General features: G+C 34.6%; 1 protein-coding gene across 5 annotated transcripts in view; it reads right to left on the reverse strand.

The window, feature by feature from the left end:
* Positions 1 to 17,860, reverse strand: part of CCSER1 (coiled-coil serine rich protein 1) — a 1,345,367-nt gene that overhangs the window by 649,724 nt on the left and 677,783 nt on the right. Inside the window, exon 10 of one of the 5 annotated variants that reach the window (XM_040478458.1) lies at positions 6,014 to 7,114. The exons of the other annotated variants lie outside the window; for them this stretch is intronic. Coding sequence (XP_040334392.1) covers positions 7,055 to 7,114 — 60 coding nt within the window. The 3' untranslated portion in view covers positions 6,014 to 7,054. Of the gene's footprint in view, positions 1 to 6,013; positions 7,115 to 17,860 lie in introns of those variants that run through there. 5 annotated transcript variants of the gene reach the window in all.

A 17,860-nucleotide genomic window follows, 5' to 3' on the forward strand; every position in this document is an offset into this window, starting at 1 on the left:
AAAAAAAAAGAATATTTATTACTACGTGAAGTTACTTGTTCTTTTAAGTTGACTCTGCTATCCTTAGTGGGAAAAGGTACAAATAAATCTCTTTCCAGGTCAGAAATCTTGCCAGCCCTATGAAGAAGAAACTTCCATGAGGAACCTGAGTAGGAGGGCATGATAATCTATTCTCTCTCCACAGACATTATATTCAAAATTTATGAATACACAAGCCTTTCAGGTTGTTATCAAAGTTTAAGTTATTGGCTATTTTTCCTCACAGGGGGAAAGAATATTGCATATCATAATGGTAATTACTGTTTCACCCCCCCAAAAAAAAAGCATCAAGGGGCAGAGATTTCTTTTAGAAATAATAATCATACATAACATGGTATAATATGGCAAGACAGGAAGACCCTGAATTTACTTTCTCCACAGACACAACACATCTAAGCCTATTTATAGAGCAATTCCTCCTGAAAAACAGAGGGCTGACTGAACAAAAGATAGAACACATGGAGAGAATGGCAATAGAGACAAAGATGTGGTAATGAAGGGAACTCCCACCTCCAACACTCCTGGAAATGCAGGGGGAGGGATACCACTGAGGGGACTGGGAGCAGATCTGTCTGCCCTGGGCACAGAAAAGAAGCCATAGTGTAAAAGAGCAGCTAGTGTTTAAAATATGCAGCCTTAGAACTCCCACCACAGAGAGGGGGGAGCTGCTGGAACACTATGGTTTACATGCATCCTATACCTTGGTAGTGCAGATGGCAGCAGGGTCCAGGCACCATACTCAGCCTGCCACCTTAGCAAGATCTGGGCCTCTAGCCTACACCAGCCCCAGATACCTTGGAGCTCAAACAAACAAGCAAACAAACAAAAACAAACAAAAAACATAGTTTAAAGCAAACAAACAAAAAAACTAGAATATAGAAGAATGAGACCCAGAACCATACCAAATGGAGGGGGAGCTACTGGAACTTTCTCTGGTTTGGCGGGGGTGGGGGCATAGTGAGCACCACGGTTTATGTTCCCCTTCCACCTTGATAGCATGGACAGGAGCATGGTCTGGGTACTCTAACTAACCTACAACCTCAGTCAGCCCTCGGTCCCTGGACCACACCAGCCCCAGCTATCCCACCAAGCCAGCCCCAGTGTGGCAGACATAGGGACACCCCTTTTCAGCACTCACTACAGTTCCAGCTAACACATCAAGGTGACACAGGTTCAAAGCACTATGGAACACTCCAGACCTGTACCACTTTGGATCCAGACAGCTTGCTAGGGCACCTCCAGCACAGAGTGCCCCAAGACCTCCTGATTCACACCTGCTTTTTGGCTCCAGATGCCTCACCTAGGTGTCCCCAGCACTGTGTACCCTAGGATACCCCAGTTTGCAAACACTTCAGCTTCATTTACCCTGCCATGCTCCCACTGCATGGACAGCCCAGGGAGCATCCTGGTCCATGCTCATTTCATCTTTGGCTGCCCTGCCAGGGTGTTCTCTGCACAGAGATCCCAGAGACTGTCCAGTCTCATGCCTACTTCAGCTCCACCCAACCAAGGCAGCCTCAGCACAGAATGCCCTGCAACACCAGCCCATGACAATCACAACAGATCATTCCATCCGAAAACAGCAGAATACACATTCTTTTCAAGTACACATAGAACATTTTCCAGAAGAGATCACATATTAGGCCACATAAAAAAGTCACATTGATTTAAGAAGATTAAAGTCATGTCATGCATCTTTCCCAGCCACAATGGCATGAAACTGGAAATCAATCAGAAGAAAACATAAATGGAAAAAACACAAACACACGGAAGGTAAACAACATGCTATCAAACAACCAACAAAGAAATCAGAAGGAAATTAAAAAAAAAAAATACATAGAAACAAATGAAAATGAAAACACAATGGTCCAAACCTCAAAAAATAAGAAAATGTTCTTTTTTTTTTAGAGTTTTTTTAAATTTATTTTGAGAGAAAGTGAGAGGAAGTGGGTGAGGGGTAGAGAGGAGAGAAAGAGAATCTCAAGCAGGCCCCACACTATCAGTGTGCACAGCCCAATGCAGGGTGGAACTCATGAACTGTGAGATCACGACCCGATCCTAAATTAAGAGTCACATGCTTAACCAACTGAGCCACTCAGGTGCCCCAAACAAGAAAAATTTCAAATGAACAATTTATTATTTTAAAAAAAAATTTTTTTTTCCTTCAACGTTTATTTATTTTTGGGACAGAGAGAGACAGAGCATGAATGGGGGAGGGGCAGAGAGAGAGGGAGACACAGAATCGGAAACAGGCTCCAGGCTCTGAGCCATCAGCCCAGAGCCCGACGCGGGGCTCAAACTCACGGACCGTGAGATCGTGACCTGGCTGAAGTCGGACGCTTAACCGACTGCGCCACCCAGGCTCCCCTCAAATGAACAATTTAATTTGAAGGAACTAGAAAAAGGAAAAAAAAAAGCCCAAGAACAGTAGAAGGAAGGGTATAATAAACATAATGCTCTGATAAAAATGTCGGAGCATAAATAAATGAAACAGAGATGAAAGAAAGAAAAAGAAAGAAAGAAAGAAAGAAAGAAAGAAAGAAAGAAAGAAAGGGAGGGAGGAAGGAGAAAAGATAAAAAAATAAGAGCTGGTTTTTTGAATTTATAAACAAAATTTGTAAACATTTAGCCAGACTCATCAAGAAAAAAAGAGAAATTATTCAAATAAATAAAACCAGAAATGAAAGAGAAGTAACAATTGGCACCACAGAAATACAAAGGATTTTAAGAGAACTCAATGAAAAGTTATGTACCACAAAACTGAACTAGAAAAAAAATGGAAAAAGTTACTAGAAATGTACAATCTGCCAAAATTAAATGAGAAAGAATGAGAAAATATGAACAGACCAATTACAAGTAACAGAATTGAGCTGGTCATCAAAAAACTACCACAAACAAAAGTCCAGAATCAGATGGATTCACAGGTGACTTATAACAAACATTTAAATAAGAGTCAATACCTACTTTTCCTCAAACTATTCCAAAAGGTAGAAGAGGAAGGAAAGCTTCCAAACCCATTCTATGAGGCCAGCATTACCTTCATACCAAAAACCAAAGACACTACAGGCCAATAACCCTCATGAACACACATGCAAAAATCCTCAACAAAATGTTGGCAAATCACATTCAATAATCATTAAAAAATTATTCACCATGATCAAATAGGATTTATACCAGCTGATCCAAATCTATAAATCAATTAACACCAAAATGAAAGATAAAAATCATATGATGATCTCAATAAATGTAGAAAATCATTACACAAAATTCACATTCATTCCTGATAAAAACCCTCAACAAAATGGAGTTAGAAGGAACACACCTCAACATGATGAAAGCTGTATGTGAACACTACACAGCTAACATCATACTCCATGGAGAGAAGCTGAGAAAATTTTCTCTATGGTCAGGAACAAGAGAAAGATGTCCAATTTTACCATTTTTATTCAAATAGTCTTAGAAGTCCTAGCTACAGCCATCAGACCACAAAAAGAACTAAAAGTCATCCAAACTGGTAAAGAAATTTGAACTGTCTCTCTAGTTGCAGATGACATGATACTATACATACAAAATCCTAAGGTCTGTACCTAAAAACTATTAGAAATAATAAATGAAATCAGTAACGTTTCAGGACACAAAATTCAGTTGCATTTCTATACACTAACAACAAAGTAAAAAAAGAGAAATCAAGAAAACAATTCCATTTACAATTGCACCAAAAATAATACCTAGAATAAACTTAACCAAGGAAGTGAAAGACCTATACTCTGAAAATTATAAAATACTGGTGAAAGCAATTCAAGATGACATAAAAACAAAATGAAAAGATCTACTATTCTCATGGATTGGAAAAATTACTATTGTTAGGATGTCCACAGTAACCAACGCAGCCTACAGTTCAATGTAATAAATATCAATAGCATTTTTATAGAAGTAGAATAGTCCTAATATTTGTATGAAACCACATAAGACCTTGAATAGCAAAAGCCATCCTGAAAAAGAACAAAGCTGGAGGTATCACAAATCCAGATGCCAAGACATATTACTCAGCTGTAAAAATCAAAACAGAATAGTGCAGGCACAAAAACAGACATAGGTCAATAGAACAGAATAGAGAATACGGATATAAAACCATGCTTATATGGTCAAATAGTCTACAACAAGAATGCAAGAACATACACTAGGAAAAAGATGGTCTGAAAAACTTGGCAGCTATATGCAAGTGAAGAAACTGGACCATTTTCTTACATCACACACAAAAACTCAAAATGGAGGTGCCTGGTTGGCTCAATCAGTAGAGTATGCAACTTTCAATCTTTGGGTTGTGAGTTCAAGCCCAAAATTGGATGTGGTGATTATTTAAAAATAAAATCTTAGGGGTGCCTGGTGACTCAGTTGGTTAAGCATCCGACTCTTGATTTCAGCTCAGGTCATGATCTCATGGTTTGTGAGATTGAGCCCTGCATTGGGCTCTGCGTTGACAATATGGAGACTGCTTGGGATTCTCTGTCTTCCCCTCTCTCTGCCCCTCCCCCCTTCAAAATAAATATTTAAAAATAAATATCTTTAAATAAATAAATAAATAAATAAATAAATAAATAAATAAATAACAAAATAAAACTCAAATGTATTGAAGACCTAAATGTGAGTTGTGAAGCCATAAAACTCCTAGAAGAAACAGAGGCAGTAATTTCTTGGACATCAGCCATGGAAACATTTTTGTGGACATATCTCCTCAAGCAAGAGAAATAAAAGCAAGATAATTTTTAAGTGTATTTATTTATTTTGAGAAAAAGAGAGAGTGGGAAGATAGAGAATCCCAAGCTTTCTCAAGTTCATGTAACTATTGTTCCAGATCAAAAGAATTTTGTTTAATTTTCTGACTTCAGAATACTGGTGGATTTTATAATGACAAAACTCAATACAGATTATACATGGATTACATTTACAAATATATAGATATTTGTATATTGTGTATACATTATGCATTATTAAAGACAGAATTTCTCTGCAATATGTATTATGGATAGGAATAATTGTGATGATAAATCTTGACTATGTGAATACCTAATTCTTTAACATGTATAACATATGAGCCTTAAATTCCACTTTCCTTATTAGGAAACGAAACATAATTAAGCTTATCATTCTCTTATTTTGAGTTAGCAACTGTTAGAGTATTTCAGGCACTCAGGAGTCATAGTTCAACATAATGCTTCCTTTCATCAATATACACTGTTGTACTATTTTCAATGGTCAGATATACTCTGATGCCTGTCATCAAATACCAACCTTAGCTTTGCAACACCCTGGAGTATAGTACAGTAAGTACAATGGTTCTTGCACATTTTTCTAAAAACACTTTCAATGTAATCAAATAGACACATTTTAATAAAGTAAAATTATTAACTATAAACATGCTCATTAATGTATACTCAGCCCAAGTTCCATTAAGAGAAAAAGGGAGAGAATGAAAGAACAGTTTCATTTCCTTGGCCGACATCCAAGGAAGCAACACCGAAACGTCTCACTAGTGTTAAAAAACAATCTTGAAATTGTACGACTTGAGGTAAGTGACCATTTTGTCTGTGTGGACAGTTTCTGCTACATTGCTTGTAGGGAAAAAAGTAACTTTCTTCATTGACTTAATCTAGAATCCAGTTAATAATACAAGTTTTTCTTTTCTTTGCATCTTAGTCAAAATATCATTAAATTCTTTCTTCTTATTTAAAATGATATTGATCATTCAAGTTGATAAAAATCTTTACCAGGTGAGTACTTTATTGTAGGTGATGGGGTTTCTTACTTTATCTACATTTAAAGGTTTCAAATATAAAATAAGGCCATAAAAAGGAAGAGATAAGAATAGGATTACAAAATAAACTATAGAAAATTGTTAGAGAAACAAAATAGTTCTATCTTAGGTTATAAAAGAATGCATTAAGGGGCAAAGTCAACAAGGACACATACAATGTTTTCAAGTAAATAAATATATTTATAATTTTATTTTAACACCATGGTTTAAAGCCAACATGTGATCATTCATATTATATTACATAATGATTCAAATAATTTAAGACATTTTATAACATATATCTGAATATTACTACCATTAATTATGATTATTTTGTTGTCTGTTTGAAAAAAATATAGAGAACTCCGTAAGACCTGCTTTCCTCTCCTTAGCTCTGTGGCTCTTCTGTTGCCGGGCACCCTGCTCACAACACTGAAACCCTTCTGGGCTGTGTCACTTACCCTTGCAATAAACTACAACATTCAAGGGTGCCTTGTTCCACCTGGCTATTTAATAATTAAAGTGAGCTCTTCTAGAAAGGCAATAAACAAAACAAAACACAGAAATCAGGCAGCAATGCTAAGTCCAGGAGACAAGTGTTCTTTCATGATACATTCAAGAAACTTCCCTTAATATGAGGTCAGTCAGTATCCAATAAACTTTTTTCACGTGTTCAGAGATATAAATAGGTTTCTGACTTTCTGTAGTTTGAATAAGACTCATTATGTATTTCATTTGAAGACACCCTGCTTTCATCTTTTGGTCTCAATACAAGAGAAACATAGAGAGAATTTAGTTCTTCAGTAGGAATTATCTCACTAGGATGGGAGAAACTAGTGCTGTTTACAAACTTCCCTAATGTGCATAGAATATGTGATGAAATTAAATGAAGACTATAACCAGAGAGACAAATGAGATGGATGAAAAGGTTGAACAGAAAATGTGCACTGCCAAGTGGAATGTTACATTTAAAAATAGTTGCATATAATTTTTCAGTAAGCCTATTTTTGTTGTCAAAATACAGTAAGAATAAGGTAGGAATATGTAAAATAAATAAGTATTTTATGCGATTGTGTACAAATGCAGAAAATGAAATATTTGGAGTGGAAACTAGCATATTACATGAAATAGCTAACATATGGAATGATGGAAAATTGATTTTATTCAATATTTCACATGTCACAGACTGATGATACATTGCTTATGGTCAAATGATTTAACCTAGGTTGAAATATTTACTGGTTTAAATAAACCTTCAGTGCATGTAGGATTCCACAGGGCCTTGAAAAGAAGAAAACAAAAGTAAATAAATGAATGACTTCAAATTAATGAAATGAAATGAAATTTTTATTTCATATGAAAATTTAAAACATAAACACTTAAAAAAGCAGAGACCAACAAAAAGCTGTTTTACTTATGATTTTCTAAGTCAAAATTCCAATTAAAATTTATGAATGTTTATTAGTAATGCTTACAGGTTCCTAACTTCCAATGAAATACATTTTATGCAAGTAAAAGAGGAAAGATCGATTGGCAAAATTCTATTATTTCCTTTGGTTTTGTGAATAAACAAAAACAAAAACAAAAAATAGTTTTACCCAGCTCTTTCCTTTATGTATTTTTCAAATAAAATGGCTTAAAGAAAATTACGTAATTAAATAATAGGTAAATCTCACATGGCTTTCGTGATATATTTCTAAACCATAGTCACCATCCAAGGTCCTACACAAAACTCCAACAGAATTTTATCTGCAGCAGTTATTATTATTATTTTAACCTGTATACTTCATTATAGTTTTAAGTGATAAAAATGGAAACATTTCATAATCTTCCATCTTTTCAACTTCAAAAAAAAAAAAAGAGAAACTATATTGTGCAGAAAATATATATAAAAAGAAATACATAATCCACGAAGTATAGAATATAGCACTTGCCCCTGAGGAATGTAGAATTTAGTTGAATATAAATGAATATAAATAAGAGAGAAGCCTTACTACAAGACTGACATATAACAAGACATCAGTTATATGTCAATACATAAAACTGGTGAGAATTTTTAGAATTTATAGTAACTGCCAACTACAAGATAGTCAGTTATACAGGACTGATAACTGCTGACATAATTCTACGGAAAGAGAAATTACCCCCAGTTTGGGTCCTCATAGTAAGGATATGAAATTGGAGCATGGCTGGAAAACAGAGATCTATTACAGAGGAGGGACATTCCAGATAAAATGGTTAAAAACAAAACTCTAAACAACAGAGACAAGAAATAGCAATTTGTGTTGGTGCAGTTTAAGTAGAATAAAAGGTTTATGTTTGCAACATAAATAGAGAAGGGTTTAATTTCAGCGACTATGGGTACTGTTTGAGGAAAGTGAATTTTGTCTTTTAAGCCTTAGTGAATCATTGAGTTTTAAAGTAGAAATACAACACAATGAAAGGGGTGTGTTTGTTGTGGTTTTTTGTTTGTTTTACAGACTTATGTGTGATGCTATATAGATTTTACCATGTAGAGATTGTAAGTAGGAAGGCAAGATGAAAACCCAGGTGAGGAGGTCTTGAAGCGGCAAACAGTATTGGAAGGTGACTATTTTCCAAACCCTGATTTCCCCCATCAAGATGCTTGTTCCAGTTTTATGAACAATTGACCTTCATTCAGGTTACAGCTCAAAAACAGCACACTCATGTAGTCCCTGATGAGTCTTTCCCAGACACAAGCTCTCCTCTTCACCTGATTCATCTCTTACTCTTGTCTTTCTGCTTATTTGTATCATGACCTTTATCACTGTGTGCAATTCTCTTATTTCTATTTCAAATGTATTGTCTATATTCATCACTGGAATGTGAGGTTTATAAAGAAATTTAACAACAGGCCCCAAAATGGAGTTTCTTTTCCTAATCCTCACCAGAATTTAATAGCTAACCTAATTTCGGCTTTAGCCTCTCCCAGGAGTGGAGTGGAATTTTCACAAAGTCATTCTGGAATTTCTTGATCTGTACTAGTGAGGTAGTCTGCAAGACAAGACCTCCCTGCCCCCTCCCCACCATTACCCCCAGGGAGGGTGACCTTGCCCGATTGTTTCTTTTCTTTAGTTAAAACCTCTTTGTCTACCACTTCCTATTCTGCCTAGAAAAGCCTTCTGTTTGTACAGCTCCTGGAACTCCCTTCTATTTGCTAGATGGGCTACTGCTTGATTAATGAATCACTGAATAAAGCCAATTAGATCTTCAAATTTACTCAATTGAATTTTGTTTTTTAACATTTGTCTATCTCTCGTTCACTGCTACAATCTCAGTGCCTGGAATGCAGCTTTTTATTTTTATTTTTTAAATGACTGTATAAATGAAAAAGGGTGAAGTAACTTGAGATGAAAGGAACCCCAGGACCATAATTACATGTTACACACAGAAGCAGAAATGTAAGTGCCAACCAAACATGTTTAAAAAAAAAAAAAAAGTCCGCAGAATCATTAAGAATAACAGATGAACATTTGAGTACTTGTTCCCCAAATGCTACTGAATGAATGACAGAGGTGATATATTGTTATATTTCTGTATTTCCTAAATCTGGATTCTGTTTCCCAGTGTATTTTAAGCTTCTTAACATTCTTATTTTTAATAAAATTCTAACCCAGTTCTGCCTTTTAATTTTCTAAAAAAAAGTTAGAGTGAAAAAAATATCTTAAGAGGTTGACTATGTTCAGAGGCCCAAATGTTACTAGAATATATGATACTAACATTTCTCTTGCCATAAAAGTTTACAATATTGTAGTACTTGTCACGTGGAGAAGACAAAAAGTCCCAGGACTTGTCTCATTTTTTAGCGAGTGGAACATGGAGAGAGCTACAAGAAATACTAAAACTCAACTAATGAGGATAAATGTTTCCCCATGACTTCGCTGTAAGAACAACAAAAACTCGAAAGATACAAGTCTTTTTTACAATGAACTACTCTGGGGATATTGTATATCAAGAAACAGATTAATCACCTTGGGCTTTAAAATGTGATGAACTCAACAGATCATCAAATTTGATACAAAAAACCCTCTAATATTTAATATTTTTAGAAATTATATTTAAGAACAAAATATCTTAATACTTTGGTTCCTTGAAAATGTCTAAGTTATTTTATTTTGTATAGAGGTAGTGTTGGAAGTTAAATACATTGTACAAACATAATTTTGTATTCATTATAGCAGTGTGGCAGAGTTTGCTCTTTTAAATATTTACATTATTATTAAATTAAGTCATTATCAAGTTATTAAATAAAAATATATTTCTACAGTGAATTACAAATTATAAAGGCACATATGTTCATTGTTAAACATGAAAAAAAGAGAGAAGCAGAAATAAGGAAATAAAATGTCATACCCCTACCGATCAGAAATGATCACATTGACTTTTGTGTATTTCTTTTCGTTTTGTTTTTAAACCAAAATGAAACCACACCATACATATATAATATAAATATATATATAATATATATAATATATATAATATATATATTATATATATATTTTTTTTAATTACTGGACTTGCTACTTACTTTTCTAAGTTAATGGTTTCTAACTTCCCATGTCAACATGTTTTCATTTGTAATAGTTATCCTTAGTCAAATTTCCTCAAATGCCCTTCAAATACTACTAGTAAATGCTGCTATTAACTACTAACCTGTACAACCCAAGAGTTACAACTGGACCATGCATCACAGCCGAATGTAATGTCATTTTAAATCTAGATTCTAATTTTTAAAATTGGATTAGCCTCTCCCCTTACTGGGAAAACTTCTAAGTATACAGAAAAATAGAAAAACTAGTACAATTAGCACCTGCTTGGCAGAGCTAACACCTGGATTCAGTAGTTAAGAGTTTCTTGTGATATCTCTTTAGTCTCTTTAAGATAATCTCCTGATATTTAACAGCACTTTAGATTTTAAGGATACAATGTCAGTTTTCTCAGAATACTGCACATTTGGAAGTCTTCTGACAGTTGACCTATGGTATTGTTTTACATATCCATCCACTTTCTGTGTTGCCTGTATACTGGAAGTTAGGCCTTTAAGTCTGAATTGTTTCAGGTTAGATGTTTCTGACTGTAGTAAATTCTGTAGTAAATTATGAGTTCCTGTTGACAGTTTCTATTTGGATATTATATTACAGGTTTCTTTTTCCCTTTTAATTTATATTTTCATAATTATATTTCTTTTCTCTCATCTTTCAATATGTTGAGTACTAGTAACATTTGATGTAATTAGTTAAATCTTACAATGTACATAAATTAAAAAAATTTTTTTAAGTTTTATTTTTTTTTTAATTTACATCCAAGTTAGTTAGCATATAGTGCAACAATGATTTCAGGACTAGATTCCTTAGTGCCCCTTACCCATTTAGCCCATCCCCCCTCCCACAACCCCTCCAGTAACCCTCAGTTTGTTCTCCATATTTATGAGTCTCTTCTGTTTTGTCCCCTCCCTGTTTTTATATTATTTTTGCTTCCCTTCCCTTATGTTTATCTGTTTTGTATCTTAAAGTCCTCATATGAGTGAAGTCATACGATATTTGTCCTTCTCTGACTGACTCATTTTGCTTAGCATAATACCCTCCAGTTCCATCCACGTAGTGGCAAATGGCAAGATTTCATTCTTTTTGATTGCTGAGTAATACTCCATTGTGTGTGTGTGTGTGTGTGTGTGTGTGTGTGTGTGTATGTATATATATATATATATAAATATATATATATATATATACACACACACTACATCTTCTTTATCCATTCATCCATTGATGGGCATTTGGGCTCTTTCCATACTTTGGCTATTGTTGATAGTGCTGCTATAAACATTGGGGTGTATGTGCCCTTCAAATAGTTTCAAAATTCTTATAACAGTACTAATAAAATTCTACTGAGTCAAGTTATATATTTTTTGCAGTTCTCTTGGTCCTTAGGCTATAACCCACTAAGGAAGTACAACCAGAGAATGGGTCCAAATCACCTTACAATATTTTTCCCCCTGTGGTTATATTCTAATTTGATGTCCAGTTAAGTTTATCTATTTCAAGTACATTTACTCTTTTTTCTTCCATGAGAACTATATTAGAATATACACTTTTAAAAAATTCACTTTGTCATCCCTTCCACACTATTTTTTCTCTCTTGCTTCCCCTTGTAGATAAACATGTTTATTATTTCCATTATCTGTACTTATACAAAACATCAAAAAAAAAATGAAGTACCGTATAACTACACTTTGACTTATTAACAGATTCTAAAAATTACTCCACATTAGAACACTGATGTTTTCTCTTTTTTTTTAGTTTTATGCTCCCCCATTATGTAAACGAGCCATTATAAAACAGCCCCCTATTGATGGACATTTGTGTTAATTTTTTGTCTTTATTACAATGAATGCCAATTAAAAAAAGTTAGGGGAATTTTATTTGGTATATGCAAATGTGTATGTGCAGCGTAGAGTTCTAGAAATAGCACTGCTGACTAGAGGATAAAACCACATAAATTTTGATTTTTCAAAATTCGCCTTGATAAGGAATTGTGCCATATAAAAATGTCCTTTAAAAGGACAAAGAAATTAAAAAGAAATATAAAAAATATTTAAAAGGTTCACAGGATAGAATGATATTCAGTCACTTAAATCAATAAGTAAAAAACATTAATATTATGAAGCTGCCTCAGGCCCATGGACCAACCTACTAGTCTTTAACTTTAGCAAATTCCCTTAGCCCATGTGATTAACTAACCCCTTTCTTTGTATACCTATAGATCACGGGTTCTTTCTGCCCTTCTGCTAATCATGAAACAGAAACCAGGCCCCCTTGCACAACCTCTGAGCACTGAGATAATGTCTGAAGCTGGCATCATCAAGGCTACATGTAATCGAGGAATGTTATGGACCAGTTCACCCCCTTTACTGATTAACTACCCTAAACCCCTTTATAAATTCCTAGGCCAGGCAGAAACTTTGGAGGTGGCTTTTGGACCAGAGTCCAACTTTTCTCCAGGTGGCCAGCCTCCTGAATAAAGCTCATATTCCTTTCCAATCAACACTTTTGAGTTTTGGCTCTTCCAGCAATGACAGGCAGCTAAACTTGGGTTTCAGTAACAATTAGAGTAAGATTATATCCATTATATTTGAAATACTAAACTATTTGTTTATGTACATGTAATATATTTATAATGATTCAGTGTTTGTGTGTTTATTTTAACACACTAAATAATCAAAATTGAGGAAAGCTTTTAAAAGAGTAGAAAATACATACACTCAACACCAAGTAATTTTGGTGTATTTTTATAATTCACATTAAGTTCCTTTTAGTTTCATATTTCTTAATGTTAAATGATGAGTCATTATTGTGAGACATAAGTGAGATGATTGATTTTCAGAAATATCAAATAAAAGCTGGGCTCTCTAGTTAACAATAGGCTTACAACCTATTGGAAATATCTACCACCCACCCCCTCATAATGGAGTCCCAAACCCTTGGACACTTAACTTCCTGGTTCTTCCCCTCTCCCTTTTGTGGGCTTATCTTCCTTCACAGGCTTTGCAATGAGCATGCGCCAAAAAACTGAAGTCTCTGTGTTGCAAGAACATTGATTAAAGCCTCCCTTCACTGTGCTCCCAGTCTCTGACTCCCTCCTTCGATTGGTTCAGTGGGCTTATTTCGCACATTACTGATGCTCCCTCAAAGAAGAAAAACTAATCGTTTCAGACTAAATTAGCTTTTGTAGCAACTTTCTAATAAATTAACAAAAGCTTTAAGGAACATTTTAGGAACAATATTGAGTGTTTTTTGTAACCTAAAAAGTTGAAAAGCACTATTTTCAATTCTATAATAGTCTTAAAATAGGAATAATTTATCAATTTTTAGGCTATACTCTTCAATGCAAGAAAATATTGAACCCATCTAGAGTATTTTTCTCTCTGAAAATCCTCTATATCAGATGGTACCTTAAATATATTTTCCTTTAATTTGATGGATTAAACCCAAATTCATAATCAATATACAAGCACAAAATTCATAAAATAATGACAAATCTGAAGTTATTCTGACATGTAAAAAACTATGACTCTCTAAGTACTCTGCATTGCAAATTACACTCTGGTATAAATTGTCTCTACAGTAATTCAACTTTATGAATTTAAAATTCTAATTATCATTTTAACAATGTAGCATCACATGAGTATCATTTCCTGGTACTCTTACTTCACAGAGCATGAGATTAACGTTACATGTGGCTCCCTTTTAGGAAACTTTCTGTAATGCAATATCCTGAAAATTCCTATTCCTTTACCTGTTTGGTACAAAGTCAAACATTTATGGAACTGTTTTCTTTAATTCTCTACACCATTTATAAGTTATGAAAACAGCTTATGTTTTTGTTTTGAAACACTAATAATGTAATATTTAATGCCTTTCCCCCTGGAATCATTATCCAGTTCTTTCACTGGAAGAAGATATAAGCTGGTATAAAAGAGAATTTGCCACCCAAAATATGCCTCTTTGACATAAGGATTATCTTGAGCTGGTTATTTTTAAGCACCAAAGACACAGCACAAGTTCTGAAAACAAAGTAAAAGTTACCCTTTTAGTAAAATACATTTATATTTATAAGGAAAAATCTCCATTTGTAAGTCTCTGTACTAGGAAGAGGAGGATGACCAAATCTCTGGAAACTCATCAATGGAGCAGGCACAGACCTAAATCTGCATAACAACCTTATCCTTGTTTACTCTGTACTTCCTGGTTATCTCTTATAACCACTCCTGAGCCTCAACAGCCTTCTTTTGTCTTTAGCTGGGAATGATACATAAGGTGGTGGCCTGGCCATTTTGGGAAGTTTTCCTGGGTATCTTCCATATATACGGGAAGTATTTTCCTACTGCTAATTTTTTATGATAGGGGAGGTCTCTGCCAAGAACCTGGGAGGGTAGAGGGGAAATCATTTTCCTTCTGCTACAGTTCGGTGCCTCCGGAAGGGATCTGATGAGACCCCATTCTTGGGGGAGCCTGCAGATGGGATCCTGGAAAACTGGCAGAAATTAACAAAGGGTAAGAATTCTTACCAAAGTCAGCTCTCGCAGGTATCTCTCTCTGTAGTGGCTGATCAAGAGATGAAGATTAAAAATTCTTATTGTTTCCTTTCCAAATTTAAATTAACAGGAGATAATATTTATGTAAACTAGTTCCTTGGGTATAGTGAATTTGGTAAATTTGTTGTGAGTAATCTGGTTTTCTGTTGATTCTCTTTTCTCCCAGAGATGACCATTGTTTTTGTTTGTTTTTGGTGGTTTGTCTTTTGTGTCATTAGTCACAAAAAGAACCATAGCCTAGAGGAGGTTTTCCTTTTGTCTTATTTTAGGTCAGAAGACTTTGGCTTTGTGACCAGTGAGAATATACTCTGGTCTCTGCCAGCTGGAAAATGAATGTGTCCACATGCATTTGGCATAAAACCCAATAGGCTGTGGATCCCAAAGGCAGTATACTCATTGTCCAACTATGCCACCTCTCAGGGGAGATTGTCTTAAAGGATCCTGGTTCCATAAGGGGTCTTTGTAGTCTCAACCTGCATTGTCTCATTAGTGCTGGAAAAGTCCCATTCTAGTACCATCTGTTTGGGGTAACTGATTAGAGAGTCTGACTGGAGGCATCCAAAGTTCTCATTCTTACCACCTGTGGCAACAGGTCTTTGCTTTCCTAGGATAACTGAAAGTAAATATTCTGGATCTTGTGAGGGCTGCATCTTTACACCTTCTTTTGGGATGCCTCTTGGATTTATGGTTAAACCATAAATTTATGGTTAAGCCTTATTGGTTTGACTTGCTATTGAATTAATAAAAGATCCTACTTGTCAATGACCAAATGACGGATACTCTGAACTGAAAACATAAACAAACTTCTATATTTGAAAAAAAAAATTAGTTCTTTTTTTAAAGAATTATCTTATTGGTATCTACAGAAAGACTAAATTGAAAAGAAGATACAAAGAAGTATAATGGCTCACATTATGGGCTTCTTTAACAAGATAAAATTATGAAGTTTTATTTATTTGTTTATTATTTTTATATTTTAGTTAGTTTACATACAGTGCAATATTGGTTTCAGAAATAGAATTCAGTAATTCATCACTTACAAAAAACACCAAGTGCTCATCACATGTGCCCTCCTTAATACCTATCCCACTTTCACAAGATATTACCAAATTTAGAGAAGAGTTAGAAAAATCAGTGGACATTCACAACACCACTCACAGGAACTTTGACTAATGGCTAAGGTTCTTCCTTTCTATGATTATACTGTAGTTATCAGACAAGCCGGCTGCCCCCTCCCCCCCACACACACACCAAGTAAACAGATCAGAATTTCTCCCAGATCCTCCTACAAATGATCAGGAAATGGATTAGCTGGAGGCCAAGGGTCAGAGGCTGATACAAACAAAACTAAGTTTAAGTTGTTCCCCCCCTTGAGTTTAAGTTGGTCTAAGGATGAAGGGTACATTTGGGGGGGGGTGGGGGAAGAAGACCACCTGAAGGCCTTGGTTGAATGCTTTATGCATCCTGCACAAAGACCTACTGAAGTTCCAGAACATAGAAATATTTTGATTTCTTAACTGGACATCTTCTTCTGCTATAAAGCAACTTGAAATTGCAGTCAGATGTGTGGGTCAGTTCCCTGATATCATTCAGGCTATAACCCAATTCTTTCAGTAATTAGAAACAACTGCTTTTGTCTTGCAAATCTTTGTAAAAACAGAGGTACAGTTCCAGAAGCAATGTAAAATCCATCTGTCCTTTTCTACTAATTCTCCAAACTTCTCAAAATTCATCTCAAAATGCTTGCAAAAGATCAATACATTGGAAACTGAATGTCCTTCGCCTAAGAGAAATCAGGAAATTTTAAATAGTAATTACTTCAGACCACTGATAATAGGCAAATATACCCCCAAACTCCATTTTGGAGAAAATGCAGATACTTTCTGTGATTTTGAGATGTAACTTTTCTACCCATCTTCTCCATGTTCTAAGAGCCATTCTTTAAAATGCAAACTTTAGGAAGATATTTCTCATCAGAAGGAGAAAAAAGGATTTATTGGAAATTGGCAGATGAAATATCCCAGTGTCTTCCTCACAAATATTAGTATGAAAAACTTTAGCTATCTGAGCTGGTAAAGTGCCAGAAACACAATTTGCATCCAAATATTCTCTTATAAACTAGTGAGTTTAGTGTTGTACCTGACTCATAGCTAAAATTTTAGCTATAAGATCTCTTTTTCAGTCAGCCTATATGTTTACCTGTGTCTATATATGATGTGAAATGTGTGATTTTTTTAAATTAACCTCTGGATGCTATTGCTAAAATTAATTTGTAAAAGCTCTATTTAAATAGCTTAAAATATGCACTATATAAATTATTTCTAAAAGTCAAAAATATAAAAACTAACCCAAATGTTTTTTTCAAATTCATGTGATCTGGGATTTTTTTGCAGTAAATAAAAGCTAAGTGAGGTTTGTTGGTTTAATAAAAGTAGACATGTATTCAAAGTTGTCAACAAATATAATTCAGATATACAATTTTTATTCTACCTAGGTCAAAGAAGTTCATGTTACTTCTGTTACAAAGCTCTTCGGAAGAAAACAAAACAATGGCAGACTTTGCTTAATGTCTCACAAAGATTTTGTGAGTAGTCTAAGCATAACTGTTGGGAGCAAGTGATTTAGATGTAAGAGGAATAAGAGTTTTTAGGTGAACTTTTGAGCAACAATTATGTGTTTATGATATAGCTACTGAAATAGTTTCCCAAATCTCTTAGGTAACTTCTGCCTTTAGAGTTTTCTTGAGTTAAGCTGAATGATGTAACTTTATTAAATATCTAGATCATGTGCAAATAAGATAAAATACTGAACATTAATTGCTGAACATAGGTTTAATCTGAACTGGGTAAGAATGTCCAGAACTGACTCAACTAATAGAAAACCAAGCAGAACAAGAGTAACATGGTGCTGAATAA

Source organism: Herpailurus yagouaroundi, unplaced genomic scaffold (genome assembly GCF_014898765.1).
Source record: "Herpailurus yagouaroundi ecotype Mexico unplaced genomic scaffold, PumYag 28, whole genome shotgun sequence".
In the NCBI taxonomy this organism is placed as follows: Eukaryota; Metazoa; Chordata; class Mammalia; order Carnivora; family Felidae; genus Herpailurus; species Herpailurus yagouaroundi.